Source organism: Oncorhynchus kisutch, linkage group LG29, assembly GCF_002021735.2.
Source record: "Oncorhynchus kisutch isolate 150728-3 linkage group LG29, Okis_V2, whole genome shotgun sequence".
In the NCBI taxonomy this organism is placed as follows: Eukaryota; Metazoa; Chordata; class Actinopteri; order Salmoniformes; family Salmonidae; genus Oncorhynchus; species Oncorhynchus kisutch.
In genome coordinates this window covers 4,913,765-4,926,325 of record NC_034202.2, presented here as the reverse complement: position 1 = coordinate 4,926,325, position 12,561 = coordinate 4,913,765, and the positions used below count along the sequence as shown (strand labels likewise).

Genomic DNA, 12,561 nt, shown 5'->3' with positions numbered 1-12,561 from the left:
TCATTGGCCCGTCTTCAACTCGTCTCCCCTAAACTGTAACTCTTCCATTGTTGAGCTCTGTTCTCAGTTAACCAACCAGGTACACTGAAGATAAATGGAAGGTAAATAACAACATAAACAATGTTGGTTGGAGGTCTCACTCGGTTGGCGTCTACGTGGTGTAGCCTGTATGCGTCCCCTGTGCTCTCGTTGATCAGGTCAAACTGGTGTTTGTAGGCCACACAGATCATGTTGTCATTCTCCCCTGTAGGACCATCCACCAAAGCCATCACCACCGGAGTTTCACACAGACAGATTTCCTAGAGGACAGGGCGGCAGGTAGCCTAGCGGTTAAGAGCGTTGAGCCAGTAACCAAAAGGTTGCTAGTTTGATTCCCTGAGCTGACTAGCTGAAAAATGTGTTGATGTGCCCTTGAGCAAGGCACTCTGGATAAAAGCGTCTGCTGAATGACTAAATTGTAACGGAGGGGGACTGATCACGAGGATGGGGCTCTCACAGGTCTCACACAGTCAGCGTGCATGTACTTTTGGCTATGCGCCTCTCCTCATCCACTAGCCCCATTCCTTATTAGGTTTAGCTGTGGTGACATACTCTCGCTGTTCCACAATAAAAGTTTACTCTAAAATACTGATTGTTAAGTCGAACTCATTCAGTCATTCAAAATGGTTATGGTAAAGAACTACTGTGCACAATAGTGGAAAGTGTAGTCTGTATGTTTCTGTGTAAACCGTGTGTGTGTGTCCGCTTGTGTGTAAAAATGATCCTACCCGTATGTATTGGAACTGGTCCACGGGCGAGTCGGTTGTGGCGGCGAGGGTGCCCATGCCATCGGGGCGGGGCTGTTTCCTGGTGATGAGGAGGAGCTTGTTTCTGATGGCTGCCACGATCCTCAACTCTGACCCGTGGTGGGTGTTGATAGAGTACAGGTGACACCCTGGGGTAGGGGCAGTAAGGGAGGGAAGGAGAGAGGGAAGGAGAGAGGGAAGGAGAGAGGGAAGGAGAGAGGGAAGGAGAGAGGGGGAGGGTGATGGGGAGACAGAAGGGGGGGATAGGGGTGAGCGAGAGAGAGAGTTTTTCCTCTCTGTCTCTTTCCCTTTAATTGTCTAAGAAGTGCTTCCCCTACCTGAGCGGCATATTGGATCTGGTCTGGTCCTTACATATAGAAATGCAGCAGGTTCTATTCCTGTAATCTTTTTTCTGAGACACACACACTCATGCTTACCCTTCCTCCCCCTCCAAAGCCCACATCCCACACACACTCATGCTTACCCTTCCTCCACCTCCAAAGCCCACATCCCACACACACTCATGCTTACCCTTCCTCCCCCTCCAAAGCCCACATCCCACACACACTCATGCTTACCCTTCCTCCCCCTCCAAAGCCCACATCCCACACACACTCATGCTTACCCTTCCTCCCCCTCCAAAGCCCACATCCCACACACACTCATGCTTACCCTTCCTCCCCCTCCAAAGCCCACATCCCACACACACTCATGCTTACCCTTCCTCCCCCTCCAAAGCCCACATCCCACACACACTCATGCTTACCCTTCCTCCCCCTCCAAAGCCCACATCCCACACACACTCATGCTTACCCTTCCTCCCCCTCCAAAGCCCACATCCCACACACACTCATGCTTACCCTTCCTCCCCCTCCAAAGCCCACATCCCACACACACTCATGCTTACCCTTCCTCCCCCTCCAAAGCCCACATCCCACACACACTCATGCTTACCCTTCCTCCCCCTCCAAAGCCCACATCCCACACACACTCATGCCTACCCTTCCTCCCCCTCCAAAGCCCACATCCCACACACACTCATGCTTACCCTTCCTCCCCCTCCAAAGCCCACATCCCACACACACTCATGCTTACCCTTCCTCCCCCTCCAAAGCCCACATCCCACACACACTCATGCTTACCCTTCCTCCCCCTCCAAAGCCCACATCCCACACACACTCATGCTTACCCTTCCTCCCCCTCCAAAGCCCACATCCCACACACACTCATGCTTACCCTTCCTCCCCCTCCAAAGCCCACATCCCACACACACCCATGTAATGTGGTTGTATTGGAGAGGCCATACAGTGTGTAGTAGTGGGGGGGTTGTCAATCTCCTCAGGGACTGTTCCACAGCGCCTGGGGCCAGACGCTCAACAAGTGGGGACATTTTGCCAGTACTCCACAAGGAAAAAGGCTATTTTAGTCTTAGGTGTTAGGTTTAGGGTTACAATTAGGGTTAGGGAAAACAGGATTTTGAATGGGAATCATTTGTTTGGTCCCCACAAGGATAGTAAAACAAATATGTGTGTGTGTGCATGCGTGCGTATGCCTGCGTGTGTGTGTACCTTTGGTCTTCTCCAGTTTGTTTTCTCGGCTGTCACACTTGGTGCGAACCAGCTGCCTCTCCTCCAGGCCTCTCTTGAGCATGTTTAGTCTGAACACATAGAGACGCGCATCCTTCCCTGAAAAACAACACATCTTCAAAGACCAATTTATATATTTAAAAAAATCTGTGATTCTATAGTAGTATTACACAGTAGTCCACAGAACAACACCAAAAAACTTTACTCTACATCGACTTAGTGGGTTATGTCCAACATAACCTAAGCATTGCCACAATCATACCCTGGAACTTGTTTTGTCCCATAGAAGAAATATTGGGGATCTAAATGTTTTTTTCTCATAATCCTGGACTATCGGACCACCATATTATTAAATTTGCAATCGCCACAAATAATCTGCTCAGACCCTAACCAAGGATTATCAAAAGCTGCGCAATAACTTCTTGGACAACCTTCCAGCCTCCTTCCACCTACCCAAGGATGTTGGAGTACAAAAATCAGTTAACCACCTAGGATCTAACCAAACCTTGCAGTCGCACCTCTAAAAACAAAACACATTTGACACAGAAAATTGCTCCCTGGTACACAGAAAATACCTGAGCCCTGAAGTAAGCTTTCAGAAATTGTAACGGAAGTCCAACTAGCTTGGGAAGACAGTACCGTGCAATATCAAAGAGCTCTCACTGCTGCTCAATCATCCTACTTTTCCAATCTGATTGAGGAGAATAAAAACAATCGAAAATGTATTTTTGATACCGTCACAAAACGTACTAAAAAGCAGCATTCCCCAAGTGAGGATGGCCTTCACTTCAGCAGTGATGAATTCATTCACTTCTTCAAAGAAACAAATATTGATCATTAGAAGGCAAATTACGGACTCCTCTTTGAGCATATTTCTCCACAACTCTTTTTTCTTTACATAGTTGAATGTGCTGACAACAAAATCACACAAAAATGATCAATGGAAATGAAATGTATCAACCCATGGAGGTCTGGATTTAGAGTCACACTCAAAATTAAAGTGGAAAACCAAACTACAGGCTGATCCAACTTTGATGTAATGTCCTTAAAACAAGTCAAAATGAGGCTCAGTAGTGTGTGTGGCCTCCACATGCCTGTATGACCTCCCTACAACACCTGGGCATGCTCCTGATGAGGTGGCGGATGGTCTCCTGAGGGATCTCCTACCAGACCTGGACTAAAGCATCCACCAACTCCTGGACAGTCTGTGGTGCAACGTGGCGTTGGTGGATGGAGCGAGACATGATGTCCCAGATGTGCTCAATTGGATTCAGGTCTGGGGAACGGGCGGGCCAGTCCATAGCATCAATGCCTTCGTCTTGCAGGACCTGCTGACACACTCCAGCCACATGAGGTCTAGCATTGTCTTGCATTAGGAGGAACCCAGGGCCAAACACACCAGCATATGGTCTCACAAGGGGTCTGAGGATCACATCTCAGTATCTAATGGCAGTCAGGCTACCTCTGGCGAGCACATGGAGGCCCCGCAAAGAAATGCCACCCAACACCATGACTGACCCACCGCCAAACCGGTCATGCTGAAGGATGTTGCAGGCAGCAGAACGTTCTCCACGGCATCTCCAGACTGTCATGTCTGTCACATGTGCTCAGTGCGAACCTGCTTTCATCTGTGAAGAGCACAGGGCACCAGTGGCGAATTTGCCAATCTTGGTGTTCTCTGGCAAATGCCGAACGTCCTGCACGGTGTTGGGCTGTAAGCACAACCCCCACCTGTGGACGTCGGGCCACCCTTGTTGCCTGCAAGTTCAATAAATTGCTATAAATATTTTCAAAGAAGTATGGATCATCCTGATCTGGACCACATAGATTAATCTATTTTTAATCCACTTTCATATTCAAAAAGTAATTCCTGACTATTTGCACATTCAAATCAAAATGTTTGTTAATTAAATCACACCTTTTGAGTTCCTTTGTCCACGACAGAAAATTATTTCACCACCCCATTCCTTTATCCACACAACTTTAAACAGTATATGTTATATTTATTTTCTTTTAGCCACGTAAAGACTGATCTTCTTTAAAACCTCTTAAGCCTACCCCCTACTTTTTCGAACATTCTGTTAAAAATCACGCAACATTTTGGCGTCCTGCTACTCATGCCAGGAATATAGTATATGCATATGATTAGTATGTGTGTATAGACAACACTCTCACGTTTCTAAAACTGGTTAAATCACGGCTGTGACTATAACAGAACGTCTGTTTCATCGAAAAGCGCAGGAAAATCTGATCACTGAAAGTGGAAAAAAATATCCATGCGCCACTTCAACCCATTGTTAAAGGTGAACCGTATTAAATGAGGCCGAGGTTGCAGTACCTACAGCTTCCACAGGATGTATAGAGTCTTCTCATTTGCTTCGGATTTGATTCTTGGTAGAACCGATTCCCTCCGACCTCCAACTTGATGTATTGGCTGAGTTTTTTCCGGACATTTTTTCCAGACGACCACCTATCGAATTTACATCGCCTCCTGATGATTTGTATCGCTTATTAACGTGTACTAATACCTAAAGTTGCATTAGAAAAGTATTTCGAAGTGTTTTGTGAAAGTTTATCGTCGACTTTTTAACTTTTAAAAAATGACGTTACGTTATGAAACGCTATTTTTTTCCGTTTATCACACAGTCTTCATAGATCGATATCTAGGCTATATATGGACCGATTTAATCGAAAAAAAGACCCAGTATTGATTATGGGACATCAAGGAGTGCCAACAAAGAAGATGGTCAAAGGTAATGAATGTTTTATATTTTATTGTGCGGTTTGTGTAGCGCCGACTATGCTAATGATTTTTTTTACATCCCCTACGGGTCTTTTGGGGTGTTACATGCTATCAGATAATATTAGCTTCTCATGCTTTTGCCGAAAAGCATTTTAAAAATCTGACTTGGTGCCTGGATTTACAACGAGTGTAGCTTTAATTCAATACCAAGCATGTGTATTTTAATGAACGTTTGCGTTTTAACTAATACTATTAGCGTTTAGCGTAGCGCATTTGCATTTCCAGAGCTCTAGTTGGGACGTCTGCGTCTCAAGTAGGAGCAAGAGGTTATGTGGCCAAGTTTTTTAATCCTGTATCTCTACACATTCACGAAAATAGTCATGGCTTCTAAACCTTCCAGCTGCCTACTGGACCCTATTCCCCAGTTCTCCTTCCTGTTCTTAGCCCTATGTTGACCATAGTAACTGCTCCCTATCCTCCGGATGTGTACCAAATAAAGTAACAAAGCCTCTCCTGAAAAAGCCTAATCTTCACTCGAAAAAAAAGAGAAAAAAAGTTGGCTTATATCGAATCCTCCATTCTTCTCAATATATATTTTTTAAAAGCTGTTGTGCAGCAACTCACTGCCTTCCTGAAGACAAATAATGCATGCGAAACGCACCAGTCTGATCTTAGACCCCATCATAGTACTGACACCACACTTTTGAAGGTGGTAAATTACCTTTTAATCGCGTCAAACCAAGGCTCTGCATCTGTCCTTGTGCTCCTAGACCTTATGTTGCTTTTGACACAATCAATCACCACATTATTTTGGAAGGATTGGAAACCCTAATTGGTCTTGCCTGGTTTAGATCTTAACTGTCAGAAAGATATCAGTTCATCTAGGTGGATGGTTTGGTGGTAAGTTAAATGGTAAGTTTAGGTGATCCTCAAGGTTCTGTTTTAGGACCACTATTGTTTTCACTATATATTCTACCTCTTGGTGATGTCATTCGGAAAAACAATGTCAATTTTCACTGCTATGCGGACGAGACACAGCTAGCTGTACATTTCGATGAAATGGAAGCCTGTGTTTCAGACATACGGTAGTCTCGACCAGGGGTACATAGGCACTGGAGTGAAGAATCGAATCGCCCTTGCTGTCTCTGCCTGGGAAGTTCCCCTCTCTCCACTGTGCCTATGACTCTATTAGGGGGGCTGAATACCTGGCTTACTAGTGCTCTCCCATGCAATCCCAAGGAGGGGTGCGTCACGTCGTGCCAGGCTTTCGATACACTCGACTTGAGTGGGTCGAATTACTGACGTGATCTTCTTGTCCAGTTTAGCACCCCCTCTGGCTTGTGCGGTGGGGGAGATCTTCGTGGGCTATTCTCAGCATTGTCTCAAGGTAGTAAGTTGGTAGTCTGTTGATATCCCTCTAGTGGCATGGGGGCTGTGCTTTGGCAAAGTGGGTAGGGTTATATCCTGCCTGGTTTGCTCTGTCTGGGGGTATCCTCGGACCCCGCCACAGTGTCCCCCCCTTGTCTCAGTCTCCAGTATGTGCCAGGGGGCTAGGGTCAGTCTGGTGTAATTCTCATGTCTTATCTGGTGTCCTGTGTAAACTTTAGTATGCTCCCTCTAATTCTCCCATCACTCTCTCTTCCCCCATGCCTCAGGACTACCTGGCCTGACAACTCCTGGCCTGTCCCCGTCCCACCTGGTCGTGCTGCTGATCCAGTTTCTGCTATTTTGCCCATGTCTATGGAACACTGACCTTTCACCAGACATACTACCTTGTTGTGCTGCTGCTTCAGTTTCAACTGATCTGCCTATGGCTATGGATCATGTGTTCACGTGTTCATCGGATGTGCTTCCTTGTCCCGGACCTGCTGTTTTTGACCTTCTCTCCCACTCTATTACTAGAAAATATTCCTATTCATGAAAATCACAAGTGAAATAGATATGCTTTACAGCCAAATCTAGACAAGCATTTGTGTAAGTTTATCGATAGCCTAGCATTTTGTCCAGCTAGCAGCAGGTAACTTGGTCACGGAAATCAGAAAAGCAATCAAATTAAATTGTTTACCTTTGATGAGCTTCGGATGTTTTCACTCACGAGACTCCGAGTTAGATAGCAAATGTTCCTTTTTTCCCAAAATATTATTTTTGTAGGTGAAATAGCTCCATTTGTTCTTCACGTTTGGCTGAGAAATCGCCCGGAAATTGCAGTCACGAAAACGGAAATTAGGTCCATAATATCGACAGAAACATGGCAAACGTTGTTTATAATCAATCCTCAAGGTGTTTTTCAAATATCTATTTGATAATATATCCATCGGGACAATTCGATTTTTCAGTAGGACCGATTGGAGTAATGGCTACCTCTGTATTTTACGCGAGAATCTCTCTGGGAGCATCAGGTGACCACTTGCGCAATGTAGCCGCCTACGGGTATTTTTCAACGTAAATGCGTAAAACTACGTCACAATGCTGTAGACACCTTCGGGAATACGGAGAAAGAGTAATCTGGTTGATAGCCCATTCACTGCTCAATAGGGACACATTGGAACGCAGCGCTTTCAAAACATGAGGCACTTCCGGATTGGATTTTTCTCAGGCTTTCGCCTGCAACATCAGTTCTGTTATACTCACAGACAATATTTTTACAGTTTTGGAAACTTTAGAGTGCTTTCTATCCCAAGCTGTCAATTATATGCATATTCTAGCATCTTGTCCTGACAAAATATCTTGTCCTGAAAAAAATATACGTATTTTTTTTCAAAAATAAAAATACTGCCCCCTAGTCACAAAAGGTATTAACTGACTTGCCTAGTTAAATAAAGGTAAAAAATAAAAATAAAATAAAGAGATATGAAAGCTGGTGGTTTATCATAAATCTTCAATATTCCCAGTTAAGAAGTTTTAGGTTGTAGTTATTATAGGACCATTTCTCTCTATACCATTTGTATTTCATATACCTTTGACTATTGGATGTTCTTATAGGCACTATAGTATTGCCAGCCTAATCGGGAGTTGATAGGCTTGAAGTCATAAACAGTGCAATGCTTGAAGCACAGCTAAGAGCTGCTGGCAAATGCAGGAATGTGCTGTTTGAATGAATGCTTAACAGCCGGCTCCTGCCTACCACCGCTCAGTCAGACTGCTCTATCAAATATCAAATTATAGACTTAATTATAATATAATAAACACACAGAAATATGAGCCTTAGGTCATTAATATGGTCATATAAAGAAAACAATCATTTAGAAAACAAAACATAAATTCTTTCAGTAAAATACAGAACCGTTCCGTATTTTATCTAACGGGTGGCATCCCTAAGTCTAAATATTGCTGTTACATTGCACAATCTTATGTCATAATTATGTATAATTCTGGCAAATTAATTACGGTCTTTGTTAGGAAGAAATGGTCTTCACACAGTTCACACAGTTGGCCAGGTTGATTGATTTTAAGAAAGTCATTGATGTTTATGGTTAGGTACACATTGGCACGCAATGACAGTGTTTTTTTCTCGAATGCACTTGTTAAATTATCACCCGTTTTGCGAAGTAGGCCGTGATTCGATGATAAATTAACAGGCACTGCATTTATTATAAGCAACGCAGGACAAGCTAGACAAACTAGTAATAACTACACATGGTTGATGATCCCCCTCACTAGCTTTAAGCACCAGCTGTCAGAGCAGCTCACAGATTACTGCACCTGTACATAGCCCATCTATAATTTAGCGCAAACAACTACCTCTGCATTTATGTTGCTCCTTTGCACCCCCATTATTTCTATCTCTACTTTGCACATTCTTCCACTGCAAATCTACCATTCCAGTCTTTATTTTATTTTGTATTCTTTTTTTACTTTTTTTTGCCTTTACCTCCCTTATCTCACCTCATTTGCTCACATCGTATATAGGCTCATTTTTCTACTGTATTATTGACTGTATGTTTGTTTTACTCCATGTGTAACTCTGTGTCGTTGTTCGTGTCGAACTGCTTTGCTTTATCTTGGCCAGGTCGCAATTGTAAATGAGAACTTGTTCTCAACTTGCCTACCTGGTTAAATAAAGGTGAAATAACTAGTGATTATGTTAAGATTGATTGTTTTTTCTAAGATAAGTTTAATACTAGCTAGCAACTTACCGTGCCTCCCTGCTGCACTCGTGGTCAGGTGGTCAGCCTGCCTCGTGGAGTGCAATGTAACCGGCCAATTGTTATGAAAACTTAAAATTGGCCCTAATTAAATGCTGATTAATCTGTTGACCTCTAGTTCACACACACCAACAGTCACGAAGACACAACATGTTTTCCTCATGAGGAGGCTGAAAAGATTGGGCGTGGGCCATAAGATCCTCAAAAAGTTCTACAGCTGCACCATTGAGAGCATCTTGACTGGCTGCAACACCGCAAGGTATGGCAACTGCTTGGCATCCGACCGCAAGGTGCTACAAGGGGTAGTGTGTACAACCCAATACATCACTGGGGCCGAGTTCCCTGCCATCCAGGACCTCTATATCAAGCGGGGTCAGAGGAAGTCCCTAAAAATTGTTAAAGACTCCAGCCACCCAAGTCATAGACTGTTCTCTCTACTACCGAACGGCAAGCGATACCGATGCACTAAGTCTGGAACCAACAGGACCCTAAACAGCTTCAACCCCCAAGCAATAAGACTGCTAAATAGTTAACCAATAGCTACCCAGAGTATCTGCATTGACTCATCACATATGCTGCTGTTACTGTTCATTATCTATCCTGTTGTCTAGTCACTTAATCCCTACCTATATGTAGATATCTACCTCAATTACATTGTATCCATATCTCCTAGATGTCGCCGGTCTACTAACCACCGGTCCTGGTAACCCATCATGACACACCTGGACATCATCACACCCTGATTACTTCCCCTTTATCCAGGGCTCCGTTGTATCACCCATTAGGTAGTATTTTTCCTCTTTGGACGCTATTCCTGGTTTTGTGTTCACTTTGTTCGTTCCTATTAAACTCACCGACTGCAGCTGCTTCCTGAGTTTTCATTACTCATTGTGTATTTATTCCTTGTGTTACTATTTCTCTTTTTTCTCTCTCTGCATTGTTGGGAAGGGCCCGTAAGTATTTCACTGTTAGTATACATGCACCTGTTTTTGAAGCACGTGACAAATAACAGTTGATTTGAGGTTAAAATAGGCTTAATTAAATCACTAAGGAATCCTATCACTTGTAGAAGCTAATCTAGGGGATGCTCTGACATATGTCACAATTTAGTGAGGTCTGTCAATGTTATGGTGAATACATTACAGTGTATGGAAATACAAGACTGGCTTTTGTGATTGGTGCTAAAACAACTATATAATAGACATAACCTGGAATGTTCTCTTTACATTACATTGAAATAAAAACAAGCATTATTTGGATGAGCATTTATTCTGTTCTGTCTGACTGTGTCTCTCCCTCACTCCCTTCCTCCCGAGTGGCACAGTCATCTAAGGCATTGCATCTCAGTGCTAGAGGTGTAACTACAGACACCCTGGTTCGAATCGAGGCTGTATCACAAGCGCCTGTAATTGGGAGTCCCATAGGGCGGCACACAATTGGCTCAGCGTCGTTTGGCCGGTGTAGGACGTCATTGGAAATAAGAATTTGTTCTTAACCAACTTGCCAAGTTAAACAAAGGTTAAATAAATAAAAAATAAAGGTTTGCCCCCCCCCCCTTGTTCATTCTCTGTTTCATTCTCTCAGTCTCTCTCCTTATCTGAAGAGTGATAACAGTGGGAAGTGGAAGTGTAAGTAGGTAGGTGTAACAGTGGGAAGTGTAAGTATATCTCAGTAGGTGTAACAGTGGGAAGTGTAAGTATATCTCAGTAGGTGTAACAGTGGGAAGTGTAAGTATATCTCAGTAGGTGTAACAGTGGGAAGTGTAAGTATATCTCAGTAGGTGTAACAGTGGGAAGTGTAAGTATATCTCAGTAGGTGTAACAGTGGGAAGTGTAAGTATATCTCAGTAGGTGTAACAGTGGGAAGTGTAAGTATATCTCAGTAGGTGTAACAGTGGGAAGTGTAAGTATATCTCAGTAGGTGTAACAGTGGGAAGTGTAAGTATATCTCAGTAGGTGTAACAGTGGGAAGTGTAAGTATATCTCAGTAGGTGTAACAGTGGGAAGTGTAAGTATATCTCAGTAGGTGTAACAGTGGGAAGTGTAAGTATATCTCAGTAGGTGTAACAGTGGGAAGTGTAAGTATATCTCAGTAGGTGTAACAGTGGGAAGTGTAAGTATATCTCAGTAGGTGTAACAGTGGGAAGTGTAAGTATATCTCAGTAGGTGTAACAGTGGGAAGTGTAAGTATATCTCAGTAGGTGTAACAGTGGGAAGTGTAAGTATATCTCAGTAGGTGTAACAGTGGGAAGTGTAAGTATATCTCAGTAGGTGTAACAGTGGGAAGTGTAAGTATATCTCAGTAGGTGTAACAGTGGGAAGTGTAAGTATATCTCAGTAGGTGTAACAGTGGGAAGTGTAAGTATATCTCAGTAGGTGTAACAGTGGGAAGTGTAAGTATATCTCAGTAGGTGTAACAGTGGGAAGTGTAAGTATATCTCAGTAGGTGTAACAGTGGGAAGTGTAAGTATATCTCAGTAGGTGTAACAGTGGGAAGTGTAAGTATATCTCAGTAGGTGTAACAGTGGGAAGTGTAAGTATATCTCAGTAGGTGTAACAGTGGGAAGTGTAAGTATATCTCAGTAGGTGTAACAGTGGGAAGTGTAAGTATATCTCAGTAGGTGTAACAGTGGGAAGTGTAAGTATATCTCAGTAGGTGTAACAGTGGGAAGTGTAAGTATATCTCAGTAGGTGTAACAGTGGGAAGTGTAAGTATATCTCAGTAGGTGTAACAGTGGGAAGTGTAAGTATATCTCAGTAGGTGTAACAGTGGGAAGTGTAAGTATATCTCAGTAGGTGTAACAGTGGGAAGTGTAAGTATATCTCAGTAGGTGTAACAGTGGGAAGTGTAAGTATATCTCAGTAGGTGTAACAGTGGGAAGTGTAAGTATATCTCAGTAGGTGTAACAGTGGGAAGTGTAAGTATATCTCAGTAGGTGTAACAGTGGGAAGTGTAAGTATATCTCAGTAGGTGTAACAGTGGGAAGTGTAAGTATATCTCAGTAGGTGTAACAGTGGGAAGTGTAAGTATATCTCAGTAGGTGTAACAGTGGGAAGTGTAAGTATATCTCAGTAGGTGTAACAGTGGGAAGTGTAAGTATATCTCAGTAGGTGTAACAGTGGGAAGTGTAAGTATATCTCAGTAGGTGTAACAGTGGGAAGTGTAAGTATATCTCAGTAGGTGTAACAGTGGGAAGTGTAAGTATATCTCAGTAGGTGTAACAGTGGGAAGTGTAAGTATATCTCAGTAGGTGTAACAGTGGGAAGTGTAAGTATATCTCAGTAGGTGTAACAGTGGGAAGT

The 12,561-nt window shown here is 43.4% G+C and overlaps 1 protein-coding gene across 6 annotated transcripts in view; it reads right to left on the bottom strand.

The window, feature by feature from the left end:
* The window catches only part of LOC109897270 (GTPase-activating Rap/Ran-GAP domain-like protein 3), a 173,786-nt gene that overhangs the window by 24,157 nt on the left and 137,068 nt on the right, over positions 1-12,561 (bottom strand). For all 6 annotated transcript variants that reach the window (XM_031808992.1, XM_031808996.1, XM_031808993.1 and 3 more), the window contains exons 21-23: positions 2,354-2,470; positions 768-934; positions 141-299 (exon numbers count right to left, since the gene is read on the bottom strand). In XM_031808992.1, coding sequence (XP_031664852.1) covers positions 141-299; positions 768-934; positions 2,354-2,470 — 443 coding nt within the window. The remainder of the gene's footprint in view (positions 1-140; positions 300-767; positions 935-2,353; positions 2,471-12,561) is intronic.